This window comes from Choristoneura fumiferana, chromosome 20 (genome assembly GCF_025370935.1).
Source record: "Choristoneura fumiferana chromosome 20, NRCan_CFum_1, whole genome shotgun sequence".
NCBI lineage: Eukaryota > Metazoa > Arthropoda > Insecta > Lepidoptera > Tortricidae > Choristoneura > Choristoneura fumiferana.
The window spans coordinates 906,548-925,520 of NC_133491.1; the positions used below are offsets into that span (position 1 = coordinate 906,548).

The 18,973-nt window shown below is 39.1% G+C and overlaps 1 protein-coding gene across 1 annotated transcript in view; it reads left to right on the forward strand.

The window, feature by feature from the left end:
- LOC141439356 (uncharacterized) overlaps nt 1-18,973 on the forward strand; it is a 1,011,003-nt gene that overhangs the window by 868,109 nt on the left and 123,921 nt on the right. Inside the window, 2 exon segments of the mRNA XM_074103643.1 lie at nt 9,909-10,053; nt 15,360-15,483. Coding sequence (XP_073959744.1) covers nt 9,909-10,053; nt 15,360-15,483 — 269 coding nt within the window.

Consider the following 18,973-nt stretch of genomic DNA (forward strand, 5'->3'; position numbering starts at 1 on the left):
TAATATGTTCAATTAAAAAAAAAGTAGCCTTGACGGAGGGACAAACCGACGGACGAAACGGAACCCTACGGTCCATAGATTTGGGCACGGGACCGGAACGCCAAGAAAACCCAAATCGCCTAACTCCCGATCCTGGACCAAACGGAAAAGTGAATTAATCACTTCGAACTTAACGATATATCATAAATCATTTCCCCCCAATCCGCGCGATATTGAGCCGTAACGCCACGTCACTAAGCCCTGTTTCCGGCGACGCCCATTCGCCAGAGTCGTCCCTATTTTTCGAGCAATTAATCGGCCATTTTTTTTATTCGTTTACCCGTAAACAAGATTGTTGGTTATTGAAAAACAATGGGTTTCTGACAAGTGAAATAACGAGTATCGCTAGATGTCGTTAGTATCGTGAGGTCTGTTTGATGTTAGTCTTCGTTGCGATTGGCTCGTTTAGTTATAAACCAACCCTAAAGCGCTCGATTGTTTTATGCGATAAACCCTGCATTAAACACAATGCGTTTGACGCACTTCTAATGTAACCAATCACAATCCACGCAATCTAATTATCAAACATGCGTTTGCCGCTGCGCTCTCCGCGACAATCGTCTCAAAGACGATGTTTGTTAATTAAATTATCTGATGCAAATTGATGCACGCATTGCGTTTAACGCATAAAACAACCGAGCGCTTAAACGTGACGCAGATTTCTAAGTTATCAAAAAGACCTCATGGTACTAACACCAATTAGTAATTTTGAACATGAAAACTACCGTGAGATTCACTCATATTAAATATAATGACCCGGATAACGGTGTTAAATACTCGTGCTGCGTCATCGGTGTGTGTGAACGTACCTTTACAGAGCGATGTTGTTAGTGTTGTGTGCTACCCTACATTTGACAGTTTTATTGATTATGAAAACGCGGGTAGTTAAGACGTGAGTTATCCAATTAGTAATGTTCAGCATGTCACAAAACCGTCGCTGGCCAATTAATGGTGTTTTTGTGCGATTTTTTTATATACAGAAATAGGCTTGCGTAAAGAGGGTGATAGAGTACCTACAATACACCACAATAACTCTTTATTGCACACCAACACATAGCAAGCAGTACAGAAAAACAGGTATATACACAGATATTTTTTGAGGTAAGTCATAGGCGGCCTTATCGCTTATCCCTTACGTATGAGCAAGTACGCCTACCTATGGCTCCACGACCTTTATCGCCTGTGTGTCACCGTAAGTACACGTACTTTAGAACCGTCGGCGATCCAACCGATTTGAAATCTTGCTCGTAGCTCTCAAATTTAACCCTTCATCATCATCGTCATCCCAGCCTATATATGTCCCACTGCTGGGCACAGGCCTCCTCTCAGAACAAGAGGGCTTGGGCTATAGTTCCCACGCGGGCCCAGTGCGGATTGGGAACTTCACACGCACCATTGAATTGCTTCGCAGGTTTGTGCAGGCTTCCTCAACGATGTTTTTCCTTCACCGCAAAGCTCGTGGTAAATTTCAAATGTAATTCCGCACATGAATTTGGAAAAACTCAGAGGTGCGAGCCGGGGTTTGAACCCACGACCCTCTGTTTGAGAGGCGATAGGTCAAACCACTAGGCCACCACGGCTTTTTCCCCACTTTAACCCTTAATTTAATTTAACCCTTAATTTGTCAAAAATAAAACAGTTCATTATTCAAGCTTCGTCGTAATTTTGGAGTCCTAAATATTTACTATAAAAAAAACAAGCCCTAAATGTTGTCAAATATACTGTACACTGCCAAATTAAGGGTTAAAAACCTCGTACTTTAAGTTCGTACGTACGTCTATCACCCACTAAAGACCACAACCACGCCTGATGGCAAGCGAAGAGATGTGTATAAATGCCTATTCACCCTAGATTTGAAGATGGTCAGATTAAAGCGATCAGGGAACACAGACGCAGGCGCAGCTCATCCCGTCAAATGATCAAAATGTTTATCAACTGTGGCTTAAAGGTCCTACATAAACGTAGGACATTTTTTGTGACCCCTTGCGCATACTTTAGGACAAAGTGACCGCACTATTGCCGTCTTCTCATATCGGATAGTAACACTGGAACAGAATTATGCAGGTGGGTTCTGTCCGGGAACGCCTCGTATGCGCACAAAGGAATAGTTTCAGGGTACCGACCCTGGAATGCGCCCGGATTTCCGTGGAGTACCCGTTCGATTCTCGAGCTTTAATTAAAAGCTGTTCGGCAAAGTGACGTGTGTGAGGCCTTAGGTTGCATTTCCATCAAAGACGTGAGAGGAAATGTTACGAGGAATGTTTTTTTCATCAACCAATAGAAACGCTTCATTTACCTATTCTCGTACAGCACATCTCTGGTGGAAACAGCTGAGCGGAGCGAGGCGAGGTAATCGAAGCGTTTCTATTGGTTTATCAAAAACACATTCGTCGCAACATATCCTAGCACATCTCTTGTACAAACGGAGCCTATGTCTAACGCTATTGGAATCTCAATCGTTTCACTTCTTTCTGTCACACACACGAACGATAGCGTGTTAGACAATACAGGCTATCCGAGGTTGTGTCATTCGTTATCTTAATCACTTTCGTCTTTCTTTAAATAGCTTTTTGTAAAAAATATTGTTCAAAACAAGATTTTTTGGTGACTGTATACTTTGGTCTGTACTTGCATTACCGCCAAAACTACATATTTGTAAATATGAGTTCAAATCTAGGTCGGACCCAACTTAGTTTTTTTTTTATATTCTTTTTATTTATATAATATGGTCCCTGATATAGTAACTTTTTTTAAAGTTTATTAAAATGCGTATCATCTCCAAGAAAACACAATTTAAAAAAAAATGCTCCGAGCAAAGCTTAGTCGCCCAGATACTGATACTGGTAGCGATCCGGACGGAATTTGCGTAAAATCTACCCGCAAAAACTTTTCGCAGTAATTGTTTCTCAAAACAACAGTGACACCAAAATCTCTCATTTGAATCCTTTTAAAGCCCCATGAAATTTAACGAGTCACCCATAAAGCGTAAAAAGTACACTCAGTCGCATAAAGGCATTACCTAGCAAGTACATCCCCAGTAAGAGCGTTTTATCGCCCACTTTACAAGTGATAGCGGACGATAAAAGTGAGTGTAGTGGAGATATGTTTGCGGATGATAAGGCAGTCGGAGGGCCATAAAGACTGTTTTATTTCATTCCGATTGGAGATAGAGCTGTTAGGGTTGGGCGACAGTGTCAGCGGGGCATCAATGAGACAAATTATCCTTTTAATATTATGAATGCAAAGGTTGCCTGGAAGAGATCGCTCTTAAGCGATAAGGCCGCCTATTGCTCACCTTGTAATTTTAATAATTTGTTTTCTGTATCGCTTACTATATCTGGTGTACAATAAAGAGTCTTTGTATTGTATTGTATTGTGTGTGGGTGTAGTTGATACTCTTTCACTCTAAAATGGTTGAAAGGCTGGGCTTTTTCATGGGATATCCACGGAAATTCAGAAAAAAAAATTAACTGCCATATTTCTGGCTGTACCATGAAACACTACCATACTGTGATTGTATTGACGAATCAATTATAATATTTACTGACATATTTTTAACAGTCATGTGGACATTGTTAAGCCTGGGATGATGATGATGATGATGATAATAGAACATGATTTAATTAGCTTATTATATATCTTACTGCTGCATATTGGGCAGAACTATGCTTAAGCCTCTCCTTTTTTCGCCACTCGTTCCTCTCGAGTACATGCGCCTGCCCTCAATTTCAAATGTGTCATACGGCCCGCGGCCCGCCATCTTTCTTCTTTACAGTCATCCATTTGTCTCTTTCCTCCTTAGCCATGCTTAAGTTAGTTGACAATAGTTCGCAACTAGAGCCGGCACCCGCGCGCAAAGGAGCCGCCTCGACCAATAAAAAGCGATCTGCATACGTGGCCTCGTAAACCGACTCTTAGTGATTCCATCGCCTATAAAACAAGGTTTAGAATCGGTTCCACTCCTTTTACGGGCGGAACCGGAAGCCTGCAATAGTTTAATGCTATAGTTTAGTCGTTCGAGGCTTTTGTTTAAGTTATTGTGCGTTTCAAGTAATGAGGGTTTCTGTGAACTATATAGATGGCGCTAGTATCGGGAAGTCTGTTGGGCAACTTTGACATTTGTGCCACGTTTTAAATAGTTTTTTATTTCGTGATGGGACGCGGCAAATTTAATTAAGGGCTGCTAACAGGGTTAAAAAATTAAATCGTTAATCTTCGGTTATGATTGGCAGAATTGCTTCGCAAGTAGGTTGTTGTGCAGGTTCTCTCACGGTGTTTTCTTTCACCGTCAAGCTCGTGTTAAAGAAATGTCGCACATGATTTTGAAAAACGATATGTGAGTCCGGGTTAGAAAGGTCAAACGACCACATCGGCACGTCATGTCTTGAGATATATTTGGAAAAATAGTAAAAAAACCGAAATCACAACTGAACCAAAAATCTCTGAGAAATCTCTGTTAGGTACTTATATTGCTATGCCCTAGCAGAGCGTCACATGTATACCTAGTTTGTAATTTTCCATCCTAACGCCTGTATTGTGACATGCAACAAACAATTTTAATTTTAATTTGACAATAAAACTGTAATTATAATGATATAGACGAGCAAAGCCAGAAGTAAAGACTAATAGGATAAAAATGTTCCAATCTTTGTACTTCAACCTACATGTTGCAGCAGGGCTACTACGAAACTCGAAGTTCGTGTCGTGCGGTCCTTCTGACACTTATACTATTTAATACGAGAGCGAGAGGGACGGTACGATACAAACTTCGAGTTTCGTAGTAAATTCGGCCATTAAATTCGGCCAAAACCGCGGGAAATCATACAGACCCTTAGAAAGGTCCGACCGCACACCTGGAGTTGCCAGCCTTTGCGGTCAGCAAAGGGCAGTGTGGCCAGGACAAATAACTTTATTTTATTTTATTTAACTTGCAACATCGTTCGTGAGTTTGGGTATAATCTTGCAAGTCTAATTTTTACTTAACACAAGTTTTAGTCGTCTAGTTCTAGCTAGATCTGGCATCCCGGAATTTAATAAATCCCTATGAAATTTGGATAAGAATTGGAATATGAAGTGTTGTGGAGGCTACGCCAAGAAGCTGGATGCGTGTAGTAACCGAGGACATGGCGCAACAGCTAGCGCTCATGTCCGCAGTGGACGCCTATAGGCTGATGACGATGATGATGATGAGTGGTGTGGCGCCATAACAACTCGGTTCCTACCGGGTTTCCTAAACTTTTTTTAATAACCTCTTGACAGTCCGGAGCGCGCGACCGATATGCCTCAAACCGTCCGGGTTTTTTATCGACGGACGAAACGCGCTGTGTCCACAATTTTTTAACTACAAGGTTATAAATAAAGAAAAAATAGTGAGACGTTAAAGAATGTTTACTCTTTCAAATACAATTTATAAAACAATAGCATGTAATTTATGATTTATTCACAAAATCAAGGTTAAACTTAACGACACTAAAACTACTGAACTAATTTTGGTTTTGGATACCATGGTATCGTCGGACTGTCAAGTGGAAAGACATCGATAAAAAGTATGGCAAAGATTGCACACTAACGAAAATGAGTTGATTTAAAACCTAACCCACCGTCGTCAATATTTAAGAGTTGCAATCTTATTGGAGAAGTAACTAACTAGATAAGAGCCACTTACCCCCTTTTCGAGCAGCAGAAGTGAATCAGCTGTTACGGTGCTTAACATGATCTATACACGACTCTACTGCCAAGGTGATAGAGTGTTTAGATTATTGTGAGTACCACAACTGCCGAATCATCTACTTCTGCTGGTGACGATACTAAAAAAACCGGCCAAGAGCGTGCCGGACACGCCCAAATTAGGGTTCCGTAGCCATTACGTAAAAATTAAGTAATATTTTCCTAAGGCTTTCGTATTTTGTACGGAATATTCCAAGTGTAGGTATATTTTATACCAGGCTACTATTTACTCTTAAATATTTTTTTTTTTATACGACTGGATGGAAAACGAGCAAGTGGGTCTCCTGATGGTAAGAGATCACCACCGCCATTCTGCAAACCAGGAATTGCAGATCGCTGCCAACCTAGAGGCCTAAGATTGGATACCTCAAGTGCCGTAATTTCACCGGCTGTCTTACTCTCCACGCCGAAACACAACAGTGCAAGCACTGCTGCTTCACGGCAGATTAGCGAGCAAGATGGTGGTAGCAATCTTGCACAAGGTCCTATTTACTCTGCAACTAATAATTCTAAAGAAAACTTAACCGTTATAGTTTTCCTTGTAAGTTTGATACCTATACTTACTACCATCCTGATTTTTTTTAAATTTTCCACCCACCGGTTTAGATTTTAGAGGGGGGGGGCTCGATTTTAATGAAATTTTTCACTTTAAAGTTGAATATTTCGCAAAGAATTCAATGAATCGAAAAATTGGTTTTAAAAGACCTATCCAACTAAACCCCACACTATAGGGTTGGATGAGAAAAAAAATCACCCCTAATTTACGTCTATGGGAGGTTTTTTAATTTTTTTATTGTACCAATTTGTCTGCATAGTTTCCATATACGAGTATATTCGTGCAAAATTACAGCTTTCTAGCATTGATAGTCCCTGAGCTAACCCGCGGACGGACAGACAGACAGACATGGCGAAACTATAAGGGTTCCGTTTTTGCCATTTTGGCTACTGAGCCCTGAAAACACTCATGTAAAATTTCATGTTTCTAGCCTTAATAAAATTCACCCTTAAGTTTATGAAGTAGATAATTACCAACTTATAAATTCAAATGTAATATTTGACGCAAATTATCGTCGGACCGCGTTTAAATTTAATTCATGACCCAGACTTTTTAACTTTAACTTTTGAATTTCACCGCAATTTCAACTCAAGTTAATTTCTACAGAAACGACATTTCATCTTCATTACTGCAACCTACGGGACTCATCTAAACCTACCCTTATTTAATAGAAACTACCAAAGAATTATTACCTTTATTCCCACTGTGTTAAAGTCGCGACGAGCTGCGTGTAAAAAGTGGTTGGTATTCCAAAGAGGTTATCATTCAAAATGGGACTTTGTGCATATAAAATTAAAACGCAAAGTGAGTTGAGTTGAGCCAAAGGAAGGCGAATGTTAAAGTTTGCAATTGCCTTCAAATGTAGTATTTGAGATATGGAGACCTAGGGATGTAATTTTTTTTTAAAATTTATCGATTTTATGACATTAGTAATAGGCATAAAGGCATGATCGTTCCGGCAGAGAGCGAACTCTGCAACGGTTTATAGTTTCGATTTGAATTTAAACTTGGTACGGATATTATTAGTTTTGACAATGCAAGTCAAGAAAATGTAAAGTCAGCGAAAAATATGATATTAAAAATGTATACTTTAATTTGGCCGTGTACCACAAATATAGATATCACACTATATTGGACACAATTTAAGGCTTGCTTACTTTTTTTTTATAAGTGCCTTTGGTCTGCCGTGTGATGGATCCGTACGCCCCCCTCCCCCCCTCAGTGTAATGTGTTCCTAATAATTTCCTAATTAGAAATCAAATGTCTTCTACTTTTTTCTTTCTCCTTGGCATTCAACTACGGCATACCAAAGGTACATAGAATTTTTAGGACTCCAAAAGTATGAAGAGGCTTTAATCACGAACTTTTTAATTTTTGTCAAATTAAGGGTTAAAAAAACTTATTATATCGATAAAGCTATTCCCATCCCTGGTTGGTCTGCGAATCACAGCTTAAACATATAACGCGGCAAATTCCGGCGCAGTCCTTACTCCGGCGGGGGGAGACTGGATCTTGGAAGATGTCCAGACTAAGACTATCAACAGACAGAATGAATGAATTAGTGAATGAATGGAAAAATTGAACGAATTAATGTATTGAACCTGAGAACCTGAAATAAAACTTCAAGATTACTTTTGGCAAATCCCTATTAAAGGGCTTAGAAGCACAATACTCAGTACAAAGATCTTTGACATTATTTTTTGAAAATCTAACAACTCTTTCGGAAAGACAACATTGCCGAGAAGATACACCTTAACTTGCGAGACAAGACATTTTTTGTAAAACGTTACCATTTATATATTACTTAATATACTTAACCACAAATTGGTAATAATTTGTTACAATCTTGTACTTATTTTCATTTGTCTCGTTGCATGCGTGATTCAATCTTAGAAGTGAAATGTGACACACTTCCAATGATCAGAATGACATAATATTTGGGATACATATGTAAATCAAAAGAAAATTCTGATGATGATCCAGCCAAGATCGTCTCTGCAGGACGGAAATCCTCAACGGTTAATGGCAGCGACTTGAAATTTGATACACAAATTCAGTTTTGATGACAGTGCAAGCAGTCAAACAAAAAAAGATTGTATTAAATATGAAATCTGAAAACAACTTTTATAAGTTAAGTTTTTCTATGACCCTTGTAATGTCATGAATGGATGTTTTCTTTCTTTCTATCATTTGAACATAAGCAGAGTTAATACTTAAAAAAATCGTGCAAGTTGCATTACATTGCGAGGCCGTAAAGCCAACGAGTTTGTAGTGGTCAATCGAGCGCCGCAATGTAATGCAACTTGCACCGTTTTTCTTGCAACTCTAGACTCAGCTATAAAGTACCCCTAGTCACGATAGTTTTGCCTTTTCGACTGCACCCGCCACACCTAACTTTTAAAGTTGAAGCAGTAGCTGTTAATATTACGTCCCTATTGTTTTGTTTGGAGTTAGAGTTAGGCTTTAGAGTTAGGAACTCATTGTGATTATTCACTTCGCCGAATACAATTCGGTCACAGTTTGACGTCACTATTACGAGATTCTATGTGTTGTTACGGCATTCAAAATTAGTCAATATTTAGGATAAGTCTAATATTTAATCACAAATTCTTAGTGATTCATACCATAGAGAAACAAGTATTTTCCTGCGGCTTTGCTTGCTTCTGGATTGCGGGAACAGTGTTTTTTTTTCACATTAACCTGACCCGTGATTGACCCCTGATGAAAAGTGCAGAATCAGATATCAGTTTAATTGGTTCACTAACAACCTCTCTAGCGTTTGAGACTTAAGGTGTAGGTATTTATCTGGAAATACAGAGATGGGGGCGAATTCTATTCCATAGCAGTTTGAATTAGGAAAGATGAAGCTAACTTATGTTCCCTTATGGGTGAAATCCGTTGGTAAAATGGAGATGGAGAAATGAAATCATTTTGGTGGCATAATGCATCCGGTAAAAAGCAAACAAGGAACTCTAAAACGGTGTTCGAGGCTCTGTAGCTTGTAATCAACGATTATCACCAATGAGTCTTCGGGCTCGACGCTCCACTGAATCCATCGTCGTGGCTAACACACGCCCCGTTTTCCCTTCCAGTTTTTTTTTGTCACGGATATATTTTTCCTTTCTTCTAAAATGGTGAGCAACGTGAGCGATGACCTTGTCCGAATGTCCGTAGAAGGGAACTGGAAGCTATTTCGACTTTAAAGTTTGTTATTTTTACAGGCTCTTATTTAGTTTCACCTGTCACGTCTGTATGTCTGTCTGTAATCAAATCTTGCAAGTTAAATTTGACCAACTATCAGTAGTCAGATTGACTTAAAATTTGGAATACTTATGTAAATCGCGTGACAATACAATAATCTAGTAGTGACATCCTGGTAGTCTAGCCAGGATCGTCTCCGCAGGACGGAACTCTTCAACGGTTAATAGCATCAACTTGAAAATTGGTATGCAAATGTAATTATACATTCAACAAAAAGTACATCCAGCAAAAAAGCTTGTATTAAAATGTTTTTTTTATGGTTATGTTATTAGTAGGATGGAGAGTTCATACCTTAATGTAACATATTTATCTCTTTTGTCCCAAGGAACCGTCTGGAAAGCAACGCGGAGCACTGGTCGGCGCTGCTCCTCTCGCTGCGAGAGCTGACCGAGTGGGTCATCCGGAAAGAGACAGAGCTCGGTGCGCTCGCGCCGCCGCGTGGGGACCTTCCGCAGGTGCTGAAGCAACAGGTACGCTGGCCTTTCTTATGGGTCTATCGAAAATACAAACTGAGACATGGATCCACAGAAACACCAGAAAAAGAGACCAGCACTGGGATTCTAACCCAGGTCCTCAGCATTCCGTGCTGCGTGCTATAACCCCTACACCACTGCTGGACAGGAATCTAGACACGAATTAAAAAAAATCGTCTGAGCAAACCCGTAATGGTTTTAAAAGACCTATCCAACGATATCCCACACTACAGGGTTCGATGACAAAAAAAAAACACCAACTTTACGTCAAAATTTTTTTTTTATTGTACCATTTTGTCGGCTTAGTTTACATATATATCTCTGCAAAATTACAGCTTTCTAGCATTGATAGTCGCTGAGCAAAGCCGCGGACGGACGGACAGACAGACATGGCGAAACTATATGGGTTCCGTTTTTGCCATTTTGGCTCCGGAACCCTAGAAAAAACATTTTTTAATTCGAATCATTTATTCTGTAATCTACTGTTGGCCTCTTAGAGAGGCTCAAAGTCACGCAACGAGCTATGGAGAGAGCTATGCTTGGAGTTTCTTTGCGCGATAGAATCCGGAATACGGAAATTCGTCGAAGAACTAAAGTCACTGACATAACTGGAAAAATATGCAAATTGAAGTGGCAATGGGCAGGCCACATCGCTCGAAGAACAGATAACCGTTGGGGAGAAAAGTCCTCGAGTGGCGACCACGAACCGGAAGACAAAGCGTTGGCAGGCCTCCCACCAGGTGGACTGACGACATCGTGAGAGTAGCGGGAAACCGGTGGATGCAAGTGGCGAGTTGTCGTTCATTGTGGCGTTCTAAGGGGGAGGCCTTTGTCCAGCAGTGGACGTCTTCGGGCTGATGATGATGATGATTCTGTAATTAGGTCGCATGTGGCACTTTTACACGTCATTTTTTAAACTACCAGCGCTTTCGGAAAGACCATCACTGCCAAGAAGAATGCGCCGCAAGAAAATTAAATGAACTTTATTTTACACATTAACTTAAAATCAAGATAATCGTCTGAACTAAATAGCTTTAGTACTTAATTATCGTTATCATTGCGTTCAAATTAATAATTGTTAATTAATTAACAGAATTAATCGTTTTGCGGCCCCGGCCGTCGAGTATGGTTTCTCTGGATTATTTGATTATTAATTTTGGTTGACGATTAATTTTATTATACTACGTTCCCGTTACTGCTGGTAATGATTTGTGGCTTTTTAGGGTTGTCGAAATCTCTCTGTAATTTTTTTTTTTTATCTAGGTTGCATTTTTTAGGTGTCGTCAGTGTGATTAATAAGTAGAGAGCGGATTTGATGTAGCGATTACAAGTTTAATATGGATAAGACTAGTACAATTTAGTATTTCTTTTTGTCAAAAAGGTGCGGTATAAAACTCCTTTAATTAGAATAGAATATTTTTCTTTTGTTGCAAGAATAACATATATTAAATTTAATTATCTATAAGATTGCATTGCAGTAAGTAAATAAGTAAGTAATAAGATAACTGTAAGACATTTAAACAGCATGATATCTAATGGATAAATCTATCTATCTATCTAACCAATCGCACTAGTCATATCCACATTAAACTTGTAATCGCTACTTCAAATCCGCTCTCTAGTGATAAGTATGGCAATGGCTGTGTACGGTTACCAACACCAATATCTGCCACAGCAGAGCGTGCATACGAGTAAATATCTGATACGACTCTACAACATCTAGGGCCGGAAGGACGTGTCAGATATTTTTGCACGCTCCGCTGTGGCTGATATTAATGCAGGTGACTGTGCGCTGACCTTACTTAACTTACTTACTTACTTAAGGTTTGCGCTTTGTGGATTCCAGATTACATAATAATTTGGAAACCAAAGTCTTGCTTTTTTCGCAAATGAAAGTGGCAGAAGCGGAGTCTCTTTTCGTCCGTTTGTTTACAGCCCAGCTCAGAAGCTATTGGCGTAGGTGTACATCGTTAATAAGTAGGCAAAGTAATAAAGTAAAATCAAATCAATTTTTCTTATTCGACACTAAGTTCAATACGTATAGAATAGAATAGAATATAAATCATTTATTCATATATAAACAATTACAATTTACACAATTACACTAAATGCGCCAAACTGGAGTGACCAGTAAGTACCTCTCCCTATACAAAAAATGAACAAGATATTTTTTCTTGTCTATTCCGTGTATTCAATCTTCGATTCAATGAGTCATTTGCAAAGTATGAAATACTTAAGTACAAAGTTTTGATAATATCAAATATAGGATGAATTTTAATACAACTTCACTAAAATATGCATGAGTTTTAATACTTATTTTATTGCTAGTATAATAATTAAACACCGAATTTATATTCTATTAAAGAAGACAAATGTTTAGTCAGCCCTAGCCATACCGCCTGGCAACACGCGGCGGCCATTTTGCGGTGCGACGCAAACCAAAATGGTGGCGACAAAATGGCGCTTAGTTTGAGCCTGATTAAGCTTGTGGACGGGATGGATTAGCCCTGCTTAGAAACTTAGCCACGCTTACATTTGTACTCGTTTTAAAATTTTACCTAGTCATTTTGATTATCTTTTTATATTGAAAATTATTTAAATAATTACAGCATTCAATTTAAATGATTAATAACCTAACCATAAAAAAAACATTTTTAATACAAGCTTTTTTTGCTGACTGTACTTTTTATTGACTGTACTTGCATTGTCACCCAAACTACATTTGCATACCAAATTTCAAGTCGATGCTATTAACCGTTATAGAGTTCCGTCCTGCGGAGACGATCCTGGCCAGACTACCAGGATGTCACTACTAAATTATTGTACTGTCACGTAATTTACGTAAGTATGCCAAATTAAAAGTCAATCCGACTACTGGAAGTTGGTCGAATTTAACTTGCGAGATTTGACTACAGACAGACAGACAGACAACGGGACAGGTGAAACTAAATAAAAGCTTGTAAAAAAAGTGACAACATTCAATTTAGAGAAGGTAGGCCTGCCTTAACAGGAAGTATTTAATAGGAAGAACGGAAAAATATAGTAATATACACTATTAATTTGCTCACCCACGACCTCCGCGCAAGTAGGTTGCGGGCGGAGGGTGAGCATGAACAAAATAATTGTTTATACCTCATTGGTAATTCTTTATACCTCCGCAAAGTAAAGCATGATTAAAATTTGGTGATTTTTGGTTGAATAAAACTGTAACCTTGTGAACTATTTAAAATTAGATTTCTGAGGATTTTTTTTAAAATACAAAATGCAAAAATAGTTTAAACACGCGATTTAAGCAAAATTAATTTACTTTGCGTTCGTATCTGAAGTACCTACTGCTTTTTCCAATACGATAACTGTCAAAAACAATTGGGCCACATAACGAGTAAAAAACCTATTTCGTACGTCATAAACTTTACTACCGATACATATAACAGACACGGTGCTTTACCATTTATAGGCCAAGAGCTGACACCGGAAATGCCTTTGAATTTATTTAACACATGATAATACAAAAAAACAGATTTTTACAAAATAAGTTTACAGATCAGAAACAATGCGTAGTTAAAACATTATTTATCTAAAATAAGCATCGTAAAAGAAAGAAAAATAATGTTTTTTAAACCATACTAAAAAAATCTGAAAGAACATACTACCTATTCGTTATATACCTGTCAGTAGGTAAAGGTACTCGCGGCTTGTGATATTTTATGGCTTTAAATATTTTTTTTTTTATTCTAAATGCGAAAGTTTGTAAGTCTGTTCGTTTGTTTGTCACTTTATTACGTCTAAACCGCTGAACCGATTAAGATGAAATTTAGTATACAGATAGCTTGAGTCCCAGGTCAAAGCATACATTACATAGGATAGTTTTTACCTCGGGAAATTGCATAGTTCTCGCGTATAGCGATTAACAAATTGTACGCGGACGGAGTCGCAGGCAAAAGCTAATAGAGCTAATAACGTTAATCGTAGTCTGAGAAAACTTTCCCAAAAATCCAGGATATTTTCAAGCCACCAGATCTTACACTAGGCGTATAACAGACGATACTTTACAACACCTATAGACAAGGGGTCCGATTCGGCAGACGTGATATTTCACGCTCGTTGCCCATAAATCCGCGGGAATCAAAAGTAATGGCGCCCCTAACGCCCGATAGTGTATCATGTTTTATGATCTTAAGTTGGGAATATTGAAGTTTTTAAAGGGATTTATCGCGCTTCTGGGTTTTTAAAATACCTGCAGCATCGTTATCTTATCATGATCGGATACGATATATATTTTTTGTTGTGGCCCTTTTAGATTTCTAGAGAAAAATAATATCTATTAGATAAAGAGTTTGTTAACTCGGCCAGTACAGCAATGGCCTACTTCCTGGCCTAGGCATTAACTATTTGACCGCAGCCTTTTTTGTCAAATAATAACATAGATACACATTATGTACAAAGGCGAACTCATCCCTTTTCATAATCTCTACCAGACAACACATCCATACTTTTATTAGAAATGCAAAAGTGTGTGTGTTTGTATGTTTGTCCGTCTTTCACGTCGAAACGGAGCGACGGATCGACGTGATTTTTGGCATAGAGATAGTTTATGGACCAGAGAACATAGGCTACTTTTTATCCCGAAAAAATGCACATTTCCCGAGGAAACAGCGCGTGATAACTGAATCCCACGCGGGTGAAGCCGCGGGCAAAGGCTAGTAATAATTATAAATCTGTTACATATTTTTCAAAGTGTCAAATACGTGATCTTCATTTTTTTCATACATATTTTGGCTGCAACTGATAACCAGCGCTGTGGTTCTGAACCTTAGCAATGCTGAGCTGCCTTGCCTTAGTAGAACAGAGAGAGAGAGAGAGAGAGAGAGAAACATTTATTTACACATATTCGATACAAATAAAAATACATTAGATGAAAAAAAAAAAAATAACATCGAATAGTATAAAGTGAACCCCACTCAGCATAGTGTTACGGCAAACCGCAACGCTGTTTTTCAGTGGGACCCATTTTTTTAAAAACTAAAACATATAAAAACATACAACACACTATGACGACACGAACGCCAGCGGAAGGAAAATCGCAAAGAAACTTTCAATCCGGAAATAATGGCAACACTCGATCAGTTTAACCATTTTAGTATTTACAATAATTTCAATAATAATGAACACAATGTCATGTTGACATCCCATACTTTTGTCAAGGAAATCATATCCATCATGCGGCTTATGAATCAGTTGTTGCATCTTGTTACTTTGTTGCTTGTAATTTCTTTCTATTACCGCAATCTTTCTTCTTGTAGGATGACCACCGCGCCTTCAGACGGCAGCTGGAAGACAAGCGGCCGGTGGTGGAAAGCAACTTGCTGAGCGGTAGGCAGTACATCGCCAACGAACCGCCACTATCAGACACCAGTGACACTGAACGTAAGTACAATTATTAAGAATTCTACATGGTCCACTGGTGGGCAAAAGGTTACGATTATAAGCCTCTAGTCATGCACTCACTTCGCTCTCACAGCCGCTCTGAGTAGGAAAAACTGCCTTCCAAAACACGGATGACTGGACAGACCGGATAACCATAGTTGTCAGAAGCTGATGCCGGGTTCAATCCCCGGTCGAGGCAGATATATGTAGGTATGAACATACGAATGTTTGTTCTTGAGTCTTCTGTCTGTCTATTTAAGTATGTTTATCCGCTGCCTGGTAGCAGAACACAAGCTTTGTTTATATAGGTACTTTGGAACTAGGTCAATTAGTATCTGGTGTCCCGTGACTTGAACGAATCTCTTTCTTTCTAGTATCTACCTATAAGGTGTTTTGACTGACGGAAAACAAAATGATCTTATAAGGCTTCCTTATTACTTGCGGAACCCTAAAAAGGTTCCGTATAAAAGGCTGCTCTAAAGCCTAAAAGAGGACTAGATATTAGTCTCTTCCATACTCGACACATTGTCAATAATGTCAGTAAAGTCCGAGGCACTACTAGTAAATTCCACTTGTACCATCAATAGTCCTGTTCACGGGCTAGTTCGGGGATTGCCGGTTATTCGTGTGCAGCCGGCTTTATGCGGACTCAATCGAGATTCCGATCTTCGTGAATGGTATTCGGCAAGTTATGATGTTACATGAAGCTGGTGCTGTTGAGTGAGTGAATGAATGGTTAACAAATGAACGAATGGCAATTATTTTGTACCTACTGAGTTAAGATTTTCCTGTGACTGTGGCTCAGAATATTGTGATGTATAAGTCATTAAACGACATTGTAGTTTTTTTTTTTAATAGTAGGTACTTATACCTTGTAGAGTTTATGGCCAGGTTTTTCTCAACAGCGATTTTTCCGAACCAACTGCAGATTTTTTGACATTCGTAAGTGGTTTTCATGTCCTAAACTTACCACGAGCTTTAATACGGTTAGGGAAAACGTCGTGAGGACATCTGCACAACCTGCGAAGTAATTCAATAATGTGTGTGAAGTTCCCAATCCGCACTGGGCCCTCGTGGAAACTACAACCCATGCCCTTTCTTTAATAGTCTGGGATGATGATGACCACTCTCTCGAAAATACAAACTGAAACATGCATGAACAGATAAAGAGACCAGCGCTGGGAATCGAACACAGTACTCAGCATTCCGTGCTGCCACCACTGGACAGGAGTCTAGACACAAATTTCTCCCATGCACCACACATTTCAGCCTGCTTTTTTCCTTTCTTAGCCACTTAAATAAACTGATTAAATTGATGAACTCTGGATTTCACGGGATGACTGTTAAAAGTACTTAACAAATTTGAAGTTGAAGTAAAAAATACAAAAAGACTCCAAAAACCAATCAAGACCACTCTCTCCAAAGTAATAAATACTTAGTAATGATGAATGTATACAAATTTCACATTATACAGCGTGTATTTTTGATACTTACTACCTCAAAATTTAACGAAGATTTAAATGCTGTGAACCGATATCAAAACAAATTGTTAATTGCCAATTAACTATCAGAGCGTAATTATTTTTTGAAATATTTCCGAGCAGCAATGTAACGCGTACAATAATTTTAATACGAGAGAGAAACGTTCTGTGACAGCTGTCACGTCAAAAAGTGCGACGTTTTGAATAAAAACAAAACAGTATCACGAAGAACATTGCATGCTAATTAATTTTGTAAGGAAAATAACAAGTATTTTTTTTTACTAAAACATACTAAAATGAAGCCGTGGTGGCCTAGTGGTTTGACCTGTCGCCTCTCAAACAGAGGGTCGTGGGTTCAAACCCCGGCTCGCACCTCTGAGTTTTTCCAAATTCATGTGCGGAATTACATTTGAAATTTACCACGAGCTTTGCGGTGAAGGAAAACATCGTGAGGAAACCTGCATATACCTGCGAAGCAATTCAATGGTGCGTGTGAAGTTCCCAATCCGCACTGCGCCCGCGTGGGAATTATAGCCCAAGCCCTCTTGTTCTGAGAGGAGGCCTGTGCCCAGCAGTGGGACGTATATAGGCTGGGATGATGATGATGATGATACTAAAATGTGATTATTAGGGCCTTCACTAACTGCCGTTTAAGTTTGAGGTAGTATCAAAAACGTAACACGCTATATGCGAGTAAATATACTTACGCCATATTTTCATATCAATATTTCGCCAGTCGGTAGGCCGCATCAGCAATAAGTCTATATTTATACGATCCAGAAATTGAAACTAAACATTCGCTCTGAATTGAACTATTCCAGTTTTGCATAATCGACTAACGAACTGAGATATGACAACATACTACCGCGTAGGCATTTAGCTACAGCCTATAGCTATGAGTTAACGGCACTGTTACGAATATTTGCATAATTAATTCATCATCACCAGCATCATCATCATTATTATGATATATATCACGGTCAGTTTTATGTAAAATAAATCAGCCCTAGGACGACCACTGTTGGAAATAGGCCTTCGACATAATAATACGGGATAATTCATTATCCCCCGGCTATACGGCCCAGTTTCTAATAAATGCAGCAGGTGGCTTGTGCAAGGTCCGCCCGGATTGCCACCACCATCTTGCTCGCTAATCCTGCCGTGAAACAGCAGTGCTTGCACTGTTGTGTTTCGGCGTGGAGAGTAAGACAGCCGGTGAAATTACTGGCACTTGAGGTATCCCATCTTAGGCCTCTAGGTTGGCAACGCATCCGCAATACCCCTGGTGTTGCAGATGTTTATGGACGGTGGTGATCTCTTACCATCAGGAGATCCACTTGCACGTTTGCCAACCAGTCGGATAAAAAAAAAAAAATGATTATTGCCAAAAAAAGTTGGTTAAAGTAGCTAAACAATTTTGCAATGCGTGTGAGTGACCTTAAACTGGCCCTATACTACGAAGCAACGTTCGAACTTGCCGTCCCGTTGACGCTTGTATTATTTAATACGAGGGTGAGAGGGACGGTACGATACGAACTTCGATTTTTCAATTTCGTAGTCTCCCCTGGGCTTGATAGCTCAGCGGTGACTTCACACACTGTTTGAACTTCTTCGCAAGTGTATGCCCTCAATGATTCTTCGCCTTCACCGAAGCTCGTGATAAGTTTGATTCTTCAAAGAAGCTATGGTAAATTTGAATAGAATTTAACACAAATTCAAATAACTCAGAGGTACGAGCCCGGCCTCAAACCCACTCCTTCGCTTGGGAGGCAAAACCTCGGCAAAACACTAGTTAGCCAACCACCGGTTTTTTTTTAAATATTACCTACTAACACTCTCGTGACAAACATTGTCAAAATTACTAAATCAAACGATTCAACTCACGATTCTAAGCCAGAAACGGTCCGACTGGTTCGAACTTATCGGATTTTTTTTCCATATTGAGGGCATCACATGAAATTACGCGAAAGAAAACTTATCAGTTTCCTACTTAACATCACTTTATTAAG